Here is a 16,439-nt window from a genome sequence, read left to right as displayed (position 1 = left end):
TTAACATAATCCACTGTCACTGTAAGCAAGGGGATTATGGAGAATGTAGTCTTAATTTTTAGATAATTCATTTTGAAATACAAGCCCTACAAATACCACTGACCTGAACAGTTTATAAATAAAATAGTATTGAATCTAAATATAAAATTTAAATAGTACACTCGATAAAATGGAACACAGGCGCTGCAACAACAGATACAACAGGATACATTGAACTGTTTCCTCACTGTAGCTTTAAGGAAATAAAAGAACATGATGCAACTCAAAAGCATCTTTCATTGTTAATCACTAAATTAAATAAATACATAAAAAGCATCTTTCATTAAACTTTCCCTACCAATATCTATCAAACTCCTCGTCTGCAGTTTGTAACACATGATTCCTGTTAAACATTTTAAATGACAAGTAAATGTTTATGTATAAAAATTGATGAGAGTGTCACTTTAATGTAGCTTGTGGAGAAGAAAACTTGTGGATACAAAGTAGGGATGACTTGAGATAGTGTTTTGCTACACATTGACCCTCATAGAAACTAAGTAACAGTGGGACGACAGTCTGACAGATTGTCTTGTTTCGTCACTCTACTTACTACGCAAACTTATTGTTTCATGTTAATGTCAACAGCAATTTAAGTTCTTTAAAGAGCCTGAGGTTGGCAATGTTATGCTGAGGTGTGATTGTTGTTTTTGCTAACTTGTATATTTAAGTTGTGTTCATGTGAGTTGTGGGTTTTCTATTTGTTCTGCTTTTCCCTCCACACCTGCTCTGTATCAGCCTCGTTAGCCCTGCCCCGCTTCCTGTGTCTTCCCCAGCCAATCAGCTCCTTTCCTGTTCTCCTGTTCCACCTGCACCTCTTCCCTTCGTCAGGTTAGTTTGTATTTTAGTTCTGGTTTTCAGTTCAGTCTTGTTGGACCCTCTGCTCTGTTTGTTCTGTTTATCTGTGCCTGCACACAAGTTAATTAAAGACATATTCTTCAGTTCATGCTGGCTGCTACTCCTCATGACACAATATACTGTATATATTACACAAATTTAAAAAAAACACAAGGGGTAAACTTACATACCTGACTAAATATCTTTTATTATTTCTCCAGATATTTATACATTTGACATGAAACAGTAGCATCATGAGCAGCTTCAAAATATACAAGACTAGAAACCAAAACAATCATTGAAATAATAAAAAAAAGACAGTTATGAATTAAAAGTACAAAACTATGTTTTTTCCTGTGCTCATTGTTTACAGCATATATAATTATTTCAACATACATCACTACTATTCCCCCTGTAGACAGCACTTAAAACTTTATTTACAATGTTAGTCTACAGCCTTTTCTCAGCGATATTCATATACATCTCATGTAACATGTCACAAACGATGCTGAAGAAGAGAAAGAGGCAGAAGAGTGCGGCTTAAAAGTGAATTATGGCATTCAAAGTGCTGTAACATGGACATACTGGCTACTTTGCTTTTAAATAGTAAATTACTGTTATTACAATATCAGGCAACATCAGGCAAGAAAACCTGCCTTTAGGAGCTTCAATGAAACAAAAAAAACCTGTCAGTTTCCACCCTGATAAGAAAATATAAAGGAAAATTACTTTTTTTTTGCAAGCACAAAAAATGTTCAAATTTAAAGAAGCACACTAATAAATGCACAATACAGGGTATAAAGTAATACAGGCTCTTCTGTAGCTCAGTCATGATAAATACAATCCAGTTTGTATCCATGTCAAAATGTAGCAACCCAATTATCCAGACAACACTAAGCGATGTCTAAAAATAGGCCAGTGCTCTTGTGCACTGACGTGGCTTCTCTCCTGTTTAAAACTAATACTATATCAGGCAGAAGCAGAACTTTAAAAAAAGACCAAGACACAGACACAACAAAGTGATGAGAAGAAAAGAAAGTGACAGTGAAAGTACCGCTCAGACAAAGCGTTTTTTTCCCTGTGCATCAAGCTTAAAGTGTGTGATAACTGCCTGCCAGCTTGTAGATAACAGTGCGAACGTGTTCCTGTCTTCTTCTCGGCACGTCCCTCTGGTGTTCATGCAGAGCTACAGCACAGCAGTGAAAGTAGTTACAGTAAACACGTCAGCACACTCAGCATGACTCATTCAGATGACTCACAAACTCCAATTATGTGTAAAAACAGCTCTGACTGCGGTGAAATGAAATCAAACAAGAAAAAATAAAGACTTGACTGGAAGAGCAGAAGAGCATCCAAGTCAAAGAGAAGTTTATGGATTACATGAAAGAATATTATCTGTCTAATATATTGTAAAAAGATGAAAATGAAGTGGACAGAATATATTATTCTCATATTATTGTGCTGATATTGAGTTTATTTTTTTTAGCTTTAAAATACACCATAACTCAGGATAAGGTCTGTATAATGTGCAAAAATGGAGTTAAGCTGACAACTTGGGTCCTCGCAAGAAAAAAAACTTGCAATACTGAAACCTGACTGGCCGATAAAGAAGTCATTACAGTGGGTGTGTGAGAGCAAAAGCAGAAAACTGGCCTGATCGGATGGATTTTTAGTAATTCCCAGATAATTGGAGCCAAACAAGGCAGTCAGATATTGAGATGGATGGATTTTTGAAAAGGCATTACCTTGAAATTAAACTATTCAAACAACTTTAAAGTTGAACTGAAATTAAAATTCATGTTTGCAAAGGAATCAGAATATATCTCCTTGGTGTTCGGTGTTAAACACAGTACCATGACAGGTGCTCTCAAATGTTACATGTTGTAAAGGGTCAGATAATCGTACATGACAAATGCCTGTGTGCGCTTGTTGAAAAAGGGAAATCACTAGGATTCTTATAGGGGATTTTATCCTCTTTTGAAAAATTGAAAATTATGCACAATAGCTAGTTTATACGTCCTTACACAGATAAGTGAAAATTTAAATTCAGTTCAACTCCAAATGTCAAAACTGTCTGCCTTTAACATCTTGTACAATGTATGTACAGCACCAGCCAAAGTTTCTTGCACTTTCTCATTCAAGTAAATGAGAAACTGTGTCCAAACCTTTAACTGCTACAGTATATTAACAAAGGGAAGGCTTGATTCTTATGACAGAGCTCCTCTTTTGAGAACAGGCACCTATAGTTAGCTTTAACCTATATTCTTCTACTGATTTTCCCTCAATCCAGTTAACCTACATTGTGGCGTGCAGAGGTCTACTGCAGTGAATCAGCACAAGCTTTAATCCTGCCCGTTCAAATAACGCCCCAATTACAGCAGCGTAATCCTGCCCGGCTCTGCTGCGGCTGCCCTTCACTCTTGCTGGAGCAGATGTACTGTATAATCTATAATCTGCTCTCGCTCTCATCTGTTCCATCTAATATCAATAACACATTGATCCGTACAACCGACATGAACTCGTGTTTTTTTCACTTGGTTTCCCTTTAAATGCATCTCCACTCTGCTGTGAATGTGTCCCTTAAAATGCAGCAATAAACCAGGGTCCCCCCCCCACTGTATTTACAATTAATCTATGTTCTATTACTTCGTACAACTTTTTTTAGGACTGTATGACAACACTGCCATGACAGTGAAAACATTGTTTGAAGTGCAACTTATTTGCTACATTTTTCAAATTATTGCAAATGAAGACCTAAATATTCACAAAATTAAAAGTTCAAAACTTTTATGAAACTTTAATGATATTTTCCATTTCCAGTCATGGGGGAAAAAAAAAAATCTAATTCATCTTTTTAAGTATTTTCATGACTGAGGAAACCTTGATAAACACAGCAAATGACCATGTGAGAACAACAGGGCCTTCAAAACGCAAACTAAAAGTAACATCCATTAGGATTACTACGTTGCCACTGAGAAATACATTTGGGCAAAGGAAACAAGACCGAACTTTAACCAAAATGAAGCTTCTATCCGAGCCAGAAAAATGTGCGTTTCAAAAGTCAAGTATGATTCAGTATGTGCAGGTGTGACTCACAGACTTTCCAGGAAATGACACAACCCTCTTCGTTTTCTGGCTGGATTTATCACCAAATTATCTTAGATTGAGACTCTTGGGAAATGTGGGTGCAGAAATGTTTACGCAGGAAGGTCCTCATAATCATGATCAGTCTCAAAAACAGGAAAAACACAACACACAACTCTCTGATCATTCACACATTGAAGAAGACCGGCTGCACGGGACGATTAAGTACGTTTCCATCCGCCATTAAAACATCAGTCTGAATCCCATTCAGCTGTAAGACCAGTGCCCGTTTCTTGACATTTCCTGCTCTAGAATTCGTTGTCGGAGCTGAGCAGGAGGGTCTTCTCGGTGTCGCCGCGGGCGCTGACGACACTGAGGGTGCGGCAGACGGGCGGAGGCGCCCCCTGCTCCAGCATGGACTGCTGGGTGTACTGCTGGTAGGCTGGGGAGAAGTTGTGGATGGCGTCTTGGACCATGTCGCCCGGGTTCATGGTCTCCTTCAGGCTGCTGGAGATGCTCTTCATGGGGGCGCAGCGGCCTGCGAGAGGCGGACGAGACGAGAGAAAGGAGTTAGAGGGGAGGAGGTGAAAGAGAGAGTGAAACTGGGGTTTAAAGAAAGAGGAAAGGGACAGTAGGGAGGGGACTATAAAGAGTGTAGACATGTGGAAGAAAATAAAACAGCGATGGGAAGAAAAGGTGAAGAAGGGATGTGTGAAAGAAAAGGGGAAAGAAGGAGGAGGGAGAGAATAGAGGAAGAAGAGATGAGGGGTGATTTAGTGGAAGAGGAAAAGGCTGGGAGGGGAAAAGAAGGGACTAAAAATAGAGAAGAGGGAGGAATGGGGCATCAGTGATTTAAAGGGTGTTGAACAGCGAGACAAAAGGAGGGAAGGGGTGAAAAAGAAATGAGGGGAAAGGAGGAATTGTACACTGGATGTGATTTAGAGAGAGGACAGAAGGGGAAAAAAGGGCTTCATGGTAATATAAAGGGACGCGAGACAGGAAGGAACCATAAGAAAAAGTGAATGAGTGTAGGAATAAGTTAGAAAAGGAAATGGTGTCATTGGAGCAAGAGGTTACAGGTAAACAACACACCCAAAACCAAGCGAGGATAAAAAAAGAACAAAAACAGGGAGCGACTTAATACATGTGAGGACAACATGTCTAAGCTAAAAACAACAGCAGCATAGAAGAAGAAAACGAGGAGGGGACTGTGGGGTAAACAGTTTTTAACCTACCAAACTGTCCGTATGTAGGAACAGGTCCTTTGTAACGCAGCACAGAAAAAAAAAAGAGAAAAATGAAGACGGATGTGTAGAAACAGGACAGGAGAACATGACCCCATATGGTGTTGAAACAAAAATGTGAGGGATGGCCAAGAAAGGCGCAAAGAAAGGAAAAAGAAAACGATAAAAAAAGGAGAGAAAGTAAACAAAGGAGTGGGTGAAATTTGGTTTAAAAATAAGAGAAAGGAAAGGGAAAATATGTGTTGGAACAGATGGGAACAGATGGGAACAGATATAAATAAAATGGAGAAAAAACAGGATGTGAAAGGATATTTTAGAACGTTTCTGACCGAGATTTTTCCCTTTTTTTGTAACACGCAGCAAACTCCGTCGTCATCTCACCTTGTGAATCAAGACTTTTGTCCATGTAGACTTTGTACGTGAAAGCGTGACGCAGAGCCAGCGCTGCGAAAAACATCTCGATGCAAATGATGAAGTTCTGGTAACCGGCGGCGACCGTCCCCTCGCCGACAGACACCTCCACCGAGTTAATCTGAGGGATGGCCCCGCACTTCTCCAGAATGGCCAGCAGCATGCCTGACCACGGATAAGAAGACGGGATTTAATGGCGGTAAAACACTTGTTGGAACACGCGTATGTTTGTGTTATTAATAGGAGTCGGCGTACCCTGCCAGAAGGAGAGGAAGATGACCGACTTGACCATGAAGAACTTGAGCATGGGGCTGTAAGGGCTGAGCAGCTCCCGCGTGGCGAAGTAAAAGAGGAACAGGGCATACAGAGACAAACTGACGGAGATGTTGTAGATGATGGTGACGTACAGGTAACCACTGGCAACACTGTGGTGAGAGAGAAGAAGACAACAGCATGATGTTACTGGTTGTGATTTGTGGATTATTTTAGTTTTGTTCTGATTATCTATTTTTGTAGCTCATGCTAAAAGCTAAAATTTCCCATTAGAGATTAAAGTCCCAAACTGAAACGATTAAGGGAGGAGGTGGTAATCAGTTTAAGGATATTAAATTAATATAAAAAATTAAAGGTGTAATCCACAAGTTTATGTCATCTTGGTTGCCAGATTCTGGTGACTGTGGGTTTTTAAAACGGCTAAATGCGCAACTATTCCTCTGTTGTAATTGCACTTATTGTCAACTCAGGCTAGTTGGCAGACCTCTAACCACTTACTTGAAGTCTCCATCTTTGTATTTTCCGTAGGCCTGCAGGATAACGGTGATGATGGCCATGAGCGGTTTGACCACACAGAACTGGAGAGTGGCCTGCTTACAGAAGCGCAGGAAGCCGATGGAGTAGGCCTTCCCTCGCAGACAGCAGGTACCGTACATACAGCTGGACCTGAAGGGACAAAACACTGAGTTTACACTTACTGACGTAATGAAAATAATGAGTCTCGTCTGTGGAGGATTAACAGTGTTGCAGCTAAACAGGAGAAATCTGAGACTCACTCGATGGGTTTCCCTCGGATCTCTGCCATGATGGCGCTCTCTCCTCCCAGGTATTCATAGCACAGACTCAGGAAGTTGTAAATTACAAACGCTGGTGAAAAACAGAGAGAGAGGTTGTTTTTATGTGTTATCAGACGTTATTTCCTTGTTTTTTTCCTGTTTTCTCTGTTTCTTGGTTTTGACAAAAAGTTGAGTAAAACTTTAAAAATGATGAATGTTAAAGAAGGACAACAATGATCCTGACTGTGGTGCTTTATTCTTCTTCTGAATTTTCGATAAAAGCCTTTGATATGGGGGGAGTTTGTTTCTCTGAACAAATACTGAAACACCTTTCATCCATGATGTAATGGTTAGACTTCAGCCTACAGTATTCATCAGTCCTCCACTTATGAGTTTTAAATCATCATGGAAAGTATTACTGTAAACAGATTTATATTTTACGTGCCAACATTGTTACAGATTAACAGCATTTTTATATTTAAAAACCATTAGCATTGCACTTGCCAACTTTTCAGAATAGCAGCTTCAAACGGCAACAAGAGATAACTGAGAAAATAGTTTGAACGGTGACAATCTCCATCAGATATCTGTCTGACGATGATTTAGCCTCTGGGGGCAACGGTCAATATTTCAGGGTTTCAGAATTAGCCGGTGGATATCCGGATAACGGATATCCAGGCCAAGACTTCCTTGTCTGTGCACCGGGGGTTGTTTAGAGTCCAATTAGCAACTTGAGAGGGTCCAGATGACATTTCAGCTGATTCTCTCTATGAACAGATACATGCATATAAATACAGATCAATTAAAAAAAAAAAAAAAGCTAAATTGTTGTCAGATGATAGCTGATGATTGCTTTTCGGTCAATGCGTTCCACCTCTTCTGCTCTCTACACAGACTGTTTACCTGCATGCAACCAAAGCCTGCTCAAACCTGATTGGTCAATACTACTCAGACCACAAATGGAAACCAGAAGGCTTCTGGTACCAAAATCTTGCCCCATCGCCCACAGATCCTGCATTGATATGCAGATAACGGTCTACAGAGATTAGCAATGTAATACCACACACTGAGAAATACAACAGCATGAATCAGCCTCAGACCCACACACAGAACACAAAACACATCTCTTCCTGTCACACAGAAAGCAGCTGCTAGGAAACACTGCACAATCATAATGTGTTATTTATATGTTGTAGTTCAAAAACAGCAGCTGTCCACGCTTAATGAAGACATAAGATTTCTATTGTTCCAGTGGCACAATAAGACACGTAATTTCTAAAATATTTCACAGTAAAGGTCACACCTCAAACAGTTTCAGAAACTCTACTTATGAGTTATGATTTCAAAGTCTAAATATAGTTTACACATAATCACTGGACTCACAGAAATGATCACCAGTCACACCTGGATGACCAATGTCCAAAATTAACTACTTTTCTCACCTACAAAAAGTCAACTCATCAAAAAAAATCCATAAAATATGAACTAAACATTGTTCACCTGTCTAATTGTATCCCTGATGACACAGACACTGTGTTCATCTGAAGTCAATAAATGAAGTTTGTCATCCACCATAAAATGCAGCAAGTTATGTTATTTTGAGGCCTGTGGCAGCCAACCAGTATTGGTTTATCCACCACTGACTCTGTTATATGGCAGCATATTCTCAAAAATATTCATGAACTCACAGGAAAACACAGTCATTTGAAAACATTAAGACACATCTTATTTTTGTCTAGGAGAGGTGACTGAGAAAGAAAGAAAGAAAGAAAGAAGCGTGTGATTTATATTTCTGACCACCATGACTGTCCAGACCTGATCACTGACGCCAGATCTGACATTATAGATTCAGACATAATAATAACTGAACAGTCACTGAATGGAAACAACCTAACGCAGGTAAAAGGTTGACAGCCATATATCTCTGAGTTTGTGATTTTTATTTCTATGATGCCAAAATGCTCTTGTGAGGGTAAAAAAAAACCAACATATTTTTCCATTTCTCACTGCTGGGATTAGGATTAGGACTAGAATTGAGCAGCCAAACCAAATCAATCCTTCATTATTAATATATTATTTAAAACTAAACTAAACTAATATGATTCCACTTGTTTTATTGGCAAAGAGCACTGTACAAAACATTCATTTAGCTTTTTTTTAAACATCAATCTTTAATATTAAGTTAAAATTTGTTACTTGAAGGATTCAGACTGGATTCAGATTCAATAAAATGATACTAAATCCCAACTCCACAGTGTAGGTTAGAGTTTAGTCAGAGTTGAGACAGTCAGAGCAATGTCCTCCCAGTTACACTAATCCCAGCATGTGTTTGCTTGTATTTACTGAAACTATGAGCGAGATGAAGAGCCCACAGGAGACATCAAGTGTTGTCTCTGATGCATCAAATGCAAACAGACACAGTTCCCCTCAAGTAGGAAATAATGAAACAGAACACAGAGCACAGTTGACTGAATTCATGCCGAAATGTTTTAAGTGAACCTCGAGGATCATGTACACAAACACACACACACACACACAGACACACAGACACACACACACACCCCTCTGAAGACCCTCCTCTAACTCTTTACCATAATCTGAGACTTTATAATAAAAATCCCCCTCTGCACAAAAACATCTTCACTTTCAGAGCAGAAAATATCAAAACAGTTCTCACAAGAACAGAAGAATAAACCCCTCACACACACACAAAATTAATGATTTTACGTTAAGGGGACTTGCTTTTTGTCCCCATAAGGGAGGCAAGTCCCCATAACATGACTGTGTAAACAGATTTAAGTCCCCACAATGTGAGGAATACCTGGACCATACACACACACACACACACCTTTGCCTGTGTGACTGATATTCACCTGACTGTCTCTTGTGACTGGTGGATTATCTCTCCTCTGTGCTGCTTCAGTGAGAGGGCGAAGACGACCAAGAAAAAAAAAACACAACCAGGCTAATCCTGTTAACCCCTGAGGAGTTTCCTGTCCCTGTGTGTGTGAGTTTGTGTGTGTGTGTTCATGCATGCACACACACACACACAGTGAAGAAGTGTTTGTGTGACTGTGCATGAGGTAAAACGAGGTGAGGGTGATGGGTGTGTATCAGCTAACTGTGAAAGTCTGATAATGTGATGTATGTTGAGTGTGTGTTATTGTGTGTGTGTGTCATTGTGTGTGCGTTGTAGTGTTGCATCACAACACACTTCTCAAAGCAGATCTCAGTTGTACTGCTGGCAGTGATTCTTGTTACATCAGCTCTTTGTAGCAGAGTTATTAAATTCTCCTTTTTTCCCCACTGCCTTCACTTCTACTCCACCCACACACACACTCAAACTTCGTCACTGTCTTCTTCATGGCCTCCTGCCTGACGTCAGATGACGCTTAGATAATAAGAGCTCATGCCATACATGCCTGTTCACTGTCTGGTTTAACAAAAGCTGCTGTAGACACTGTGACGAATACTGGTTGATCTGCTTCAAGTAGCTCTGCGTGTCTCAGCTGTTTACCATTTTGCTCTTTCACATCTCCCAAAGGACCCCCATCGGCTGTCGGTTGCCACGGCAATACAGTAGGCCTACATACAATGAAAAGGGGAACTTTGCAGCAAGTTTGGCTGAGAGAAACTCATTATCTGACGCAGCCAGTCCGGCTGATGAGGAAGATTTGTGAGCGCAGTTGCCATGCAACAGGTCGGTCATCCTTACTCAGGAAAGGATCTGGGCAGGGCTCAGCAGTCACTTGGGGAGTGTATGCAAACATGTGGAGGAGTGAAGGCAGAGAATAAGAGTAGATAACAAGAAGAAGAGGAAGAGGAGTAGAGACTTGGATGAAAATGAGCTGAGGGTTTGAAAAAGAAAGAGAAGGAGGAAGAAAAGAAAGGGGAGAATCATCTGTCTGTTAGAGTGATGACTACAACAATATAGATAACACTTCCTGTCAAAAGCAGAACCATACATAGAGCGCCTCCGATCTGCCTTCAAATACACGTGACATCATTGATTACTCGACACAGGAAGCGACGACCCAGCTGAGTGTCCCTGTGTGTGAACTATTTCTATCCTGAGCGTCACGACTGACTGTTGAGACATAGAGGAGAAAGAGAGGAGGCAGTCGGCCGCCTTTCACCACCTTCTGCCGATTCAAGAATGTAAGAATAGACGGATATTCAAAGCATCAGGCAGCATTCATCGTGTCTGCGTCATCCATCCGCTCAGCAAAGCTGCCAGCTCATCATCTCCTTCAACTTTTCTGACGTGACACAAGTAAACAAACTCTATTCTAAAGAATAAATGAAGCTACAGCGAGCAGTCGACCATTGACACATGCTTATATCTTCCTATAGATGCCACTCGCACTCATTCAACTCAAACCAATATCAAAATGAAATTTTCTGGGATGTGTATATGCATGGAGATTTGTAGATTACAAAAAAGGCTGATATAAACTACATTAAACACTTTGTAGCTCCCATCCAAACATTTGTGAATCAATGCATTTAGAAAACTCTCTTCAACTCTGATGTGAATGGGGCACTTTGCTAAATTAACCTTCATCGTGGGTTGAATAATCCGTTAAGAAAGGATGGACAGACTGTTCATTCATCTCCAATCTGAACTGATCACAATGTGGTTCAACAACTCAACTGGAACAGTTGTCAATGAGGTGGAAAGGATTTTAATCAGCACAACTTCTAGCCATCAATGGTATCAAAACAAATGCCAGTAATTGTGTGTGTTTATCGAAGACAACAGTGTATCATGAGAGCTATGTGGATCCTCTTTACCATAAATATATACCATACATATACATTTACCATACTGAACCCCAAAACAGCAATCCAACGAGCGAGCATTAGGCGAGACGATTTATCGATCTATATCTATTAGAGAAAGAGAAGGACAAAGACAGACAAAACATGTCCTTACCTTCGTAGCAGTCCCTGACGGTGTCAAAGTAGACATAGTACTGGTCGTTGGTGAAGAAGAGGAGGCTGAGCCAAGAGTCGAAGGCGTAGATAGGAACGATGAAGAGAATCCGTACGATGTGACGCTGCTCCCTAGGTGAACTGTAGAAACGTAGGTGCATGTAGATCTGGGGCAAAGACAGATAACATGGAAATGCACATTTAATCAACATTAAACTGAACAAGGTGTGCTTGAGGTGTGTTATGGTGTGAATCTTTCTTCACAAAGATGCAAACTAGAGGGTACAGTGTGTCTCTGAAGAATGGAGTGGTACTTTGTTTGTCTCCTTACATACACCCTTCTGTTACTGCCATAAAACAGAAACATGGGTTCATCATCGGACTTTTTCCAGTCATCCACTGTGAAATGCTGGTATTTCTTAGCCCACCCAGGTGTTTGGCCTTGTGTCTCCTCCTGAGAAGTGGTTTAGAAACTGCTACTTGTCCACTGAGACCACTCCAAAACAGCCTTCTTTTGACAGTACTTTTGTTGATTGGACTCTTGCGTTCTTTATTCAGCAAATTCTGTATCTGTGATGAAGTTGCTTTTCTATCTCTCAGGGAGCTCAGCTTGATGTATTGGTCTTCTGATGGTGAGGTCACTTTTGGTCTGCCTGATCGTGCTTCTGAAAAGCGTTTTAGAGTTTCATGCACTGTCCCCCTTAGAAACCTTTAGTCTAGCCATGATTTGATGCCGAGAAAGCCTCTCTTTGCTTAGAATAACGATGTGACTTCTGACACTTTCACTTAGTTCTGATGCCATGTTTCCCACAATGCTACTTATCTGCTGGAAACTTGAGACACAGCCATATTTATAACAGGTGAACACTGGCTGCAAGCTGAGTACTTGAACGAGCCTCTGATGAGAAGATCAAATCTACCTGAGTGCCATCTGAATGCATGCTTCAGTGGAAGAGATACAACTCAAGGAAATCTGTACTTTTTTACCAAGGAGTTAAGTTGCCACAAATGTGCTTAAATTTGATTGCTGACCTAGTAATAGTGTAGAATCTTAAATATTTCTTTTTCAGTTTAGATGTCATAACTTCTTTTGTTTTCAAATGTTTCTGAATCCTCAAACTTTCGGATTATTTCCAGATTTACATGAAGATATTAGAGATTTTCAATGTGGTCTCAGACTTCTGGACCTCACTGTAGATATCAGAAAACACTCTGATTTAAAAAAAATTTTTCAACTTTGTTTTCTTCGTATGTGAAAACAAAAACGGTCTCTGTGTCAGCGTCCTAAATCAAAACGTTACCTGACATCATCTCTCAAGAATGTATGAGAGGAAAAACTATAACTCCACTGTATTTCTTTTTTCATTCAGATGTCACACAGGCTTTTCATCCACCTAGATCAAATTTCACCTTTGCGTGTGTGTCCTGTAGGTGTGTGTGTTCATGCTCCATATCACAAACACCCGCTGAGGGATGTTGCCAAGCAACCCCTGCCCTTAGCTGGGCCTGAACAGATGTGTGTGTTTGCAGGATCACATCACCTGTGCATAAAACAACACACACACCTGCCTGTCAAAAATCCAGTTTAATATGTGCAACTGCTTCTGGAAAGCCGGTCTGCACAATTACCCAGTTTTAGTACAATTAAGACACGATAAATAAAAAAATGTAGATGTTTTAATGTTCTGTGAATTTTCAGTTAGTCGTGCTGAAAAATGGGGAAATGTGAGCACCACACTTCTGGAGACACAACATGCTGGCTAGTGGTTTTAATACTTTTACTATCTAAATATTTGCCAGATTATTACTGTAAGGCAGACAGCTAAGCAAACAGAAATCCACACTGTGCAGTGAGATGAGCATAGTTAAGCACTGTTTGAAAGGCATTACCTGGTGACAGGTGAGGATGAGTGCGGTCCATACAAAGAAGCCAGACACAGCCTGCGCAGTGGGAGTCATGAGGAAGATGGGCTGGTCTGGGCTCAGCAGCGGGGCTTCCGGGAGCCAGGAGATATTAGGGCCTGTCAGAGCTGCCGTGGGTGGGGGCCCCGGTGCCGCAGCCAGAGGAGAGTCCTCCCCAAGCCTCTCTGAGAGCGGAACGTCTCGCCTCCATAGCCTCAACATCTGGAAAACAACATGCTGTCAAACTTTCAAGTCTAAAGAGCCAGTTGGACAGAATAAGATGACATATCAGCCAAGTGGCTCACAGTGTGTAAGTGTATTTGTGTGTGTGTGTGTGTACTGGTGAATCTATTAATTGAACTGTGGGAGTGACGACATTTTTGGGAAATGAGGACATTTTGGCCATTTCCCACTATGTGGCTGAAGGTTAAGAATTGGTTTTAAGATTCAGTTCAGGGTTAGGCATTTAATTGTGATGGTTAAGGTAAGGGAGTGCATTTGGTCAGCGAGGGTCAAATCAATGTGTGTACATATAGAAACCAGTGAAATTCTTTCCAGTAACTGTGCAGTGAAAGTATGAACATCCATTTCCACTAGTAATCATCAACCTGGAATATAGATCACACACACTTATCAATGTAATGTGTAATCTGAGTTAGAAATAGAGACAGAGGATAAACACAAGGACATTATAAGTCAACAGGTGTGACTATGAGTTGAGAATATGTGTGTCCCACTTGTACAATGGTATCTGTGTTGGACTCTATGTAAAGGAGACTACATGTCCCAGAATACGTTGACCACTGCCAGATAATATGCCTGAAGATTTACTTTTCCACTCTGGGTTTGAGCGGTGATATCATACTGTATTTTTCCAAGTTAACAAAAAGCATGGACACCTCCTTGTATGATGATTTTCAGTATGAAATTATGTGCCTACATCTAAAACCTGACATTTTCTTCTATCTAACCCCACTGCACATGTGATATAAAAACCTGGATATCATCAATTGTGGTCAATTTTTATTGGAATTAGTAAGACACAGCTTCAAACAACAGAGCGAACCCAAACCATGCTACATATCAGTGTCAACATTTGTTTTAGGGCGGATTTTTACACCCTCTGATAAGTGCATTTCTTCCTATATCTGAGCAGTGAGTCAAACAAGAATCAACATCCTAGCGAGGTTAACAAAAGATGTCATACGCTGCTGTTTCTACTCCCTGATCCTGAAGATGACTGGACTTGAAGTAGCCAGAAGACACGTTACATAAGCAGCAGCTTGTCACCGTCTCCAGGGTGACACAGCCATGTACTCAGGGTGCGTTTGTTCTTGTACACTGACAGACAGTTGTCATGTGAGAGCTCCGGGGAGACAGAGACCTTGATGTTGTGGTGGTGGGGGCTGAACGGAAGCACACGGCATAACAATAAGAGTGGGCATAAGTTCTAAAAATGGAAAAAGAGACAGTGAGAGATGCTATCCTTCATTCTGTCTCCTCTGCCAGAGCAGCATGGCAACCGAAAGTCACATTAACATGGAGAACTAACAGCACGGACAATGACAGGTGGGCACAATGCTGCCCAAACACAAGCCACTATTCAGTTCCTTTACAACACTAATCAAGTCAAAGTCGGGTGATTGAATTTAGGGGTTCCATAAAACGAATTAGGCTGCTTTCACGCTTTTATATGGGGAGACTGAGAGGATTTATAGATTCCCTGTTTGTGTGTGTGTGTGAGAGAGAGAGGGACAGCAGGTCGTTTGTATTGGTTTGCGAGGGATCAGCAGATCCACATGGGAACAAGAAGAAGTGAAGGCATCAGCAGCCACACACACACACACACACACACACACACACACAATGCAGGTGACAGTGAAATGATGCTGTGCTGAAGCAAAGGGACATCTGTGTGTTTCATTTGAAAGGCAAAAAAGGTCTTTCTGTGGGGTCACACACACACAAACACACACACACACACACACACACACACACACACAGGAATAATACATGAGTGTGGCAGAAGGTCAGGAGTGAGCAACAGATGGGAAGGGGCGATGGGGGGCAGCCAGGGTGTGTTTATAAATCATAATAAGTAATGATGTGAGTGACAGCCAGACTGGATTATCATACTGGCAACAACAACAACAAAAACAACAACACTGGGATTTATTCGGGCAGAAAGCTACGTACACATTTTGGTATTTTATTTACTTAACATTACTTCCATAACAGTTATGTTATCGTGCTGCAATGATTTTTTGCTATCTGTTGCGGGTAACTGTGATTTAACAGATTTGGATAAGCATGGAAATGACGCTCAAACACAAACAGCAAAGCCAAGAAAGACTCACCTTTGCTAATAGTTTTGTCACAACTGTTCACAGATTCACTTTCGGAGTGAGTTTAAAACCTGGAATTGAGAAAGAGACACTTCTATTAGTCGGATAAAGAAGTGTTTGTGTACAGATAGATAATTTCTAACGCCTTTTAGACTTAACTCACCTTTAAAATCCCCTTTAGCTCCGTCAGAGACTCAACGGCCAGAAATAACCCAGAAACGGCCTTAATTCCTCCTCAGAGCCGCACCGTTGCTCCCCGGACATCCATGTTTTAGCCCACAGTGGGCAGCAGCAGCCCGTCAACCTCTGCGTCTCCCCCCAAACTCACCTACAGTTTGCCTCTCATTTGAAACAACTTTTATATTATCCTTGTAAAGCTCATGTTGGTACAAATACGCCAGAGAAAGTCTGTGTTTCTAAAGTTGAAAGAGCAAACTCCGTCATTCCTAACCGCTCCTCTTTCTCTCCCTGACTGTCGGATTAACGGCAGATCACACGGAGCTCCGCCCACTCCGCGAGGACGAGCCGGCTCAGCCAATCACACGCTGACTACCATTAATAACCCGAAAATGGGCGTGTTGTAGTCTGGTTGTAGT

The 16,439-nt window shown here is 41.0% G+C and overlaps 1 protein-coding gene across 1 annotated transcript; it reads right to left on the bottom strand.

Annotated features, from left to right (window-relative positions):
• Positions 1-1,051: 1,051 nt before the first annotated feature.
• Positions 1,052-16,317, bottom strand: tmem184ba (transmembrane protein 184ba). The gene is made up of 9 exons (XM_042397824.1): positions 16,007-16,317; positions 15,856-15,914; positions 13,487-13,720; positions 11,598-11,763; positions 6,662-6,752; positions 6,384-6,551; positions 5,868-6,037; positions 5,583-5,777; positions 1,052-4,495 (listed from the first exon to the last, which is right to left on the bottom strand). The coding sequence occupies exons 3-9, from the start codon at positions 13,718-13,720 to the stop codon at positions 4,266-4,268; spliced, it is 1,254 nt and encodes a 417-aa protein (XP_042253758.1). The 5' UTR covers positions 15,856-15,914; positions 16,007-16,317; the 3' UTR covers positions 1,052-4,265.
• Between the last annotated feature and the right edge of the window lie 122 nt (positions 16,318-16,439).

The sequence above is a fragment of the Thunnus maccoyii genome, chromosome 20, assembly GCF_910596095.1.
Source record: "Thunnus maccoyii chromosome 20, fThuMac1.1, whole genome shotgun sequence".
NCBI lineage: Eukaryota > Metazoa > Chordata > Actinopteri > Scombriformes > Scombridae > Thunnus > Thunnus maccoyii.
The sequence above is the reverse complement of the archived record's forward strand: the minus strand, read 5'-3'. Positions and strand labels throughout refer to the sequence as shown.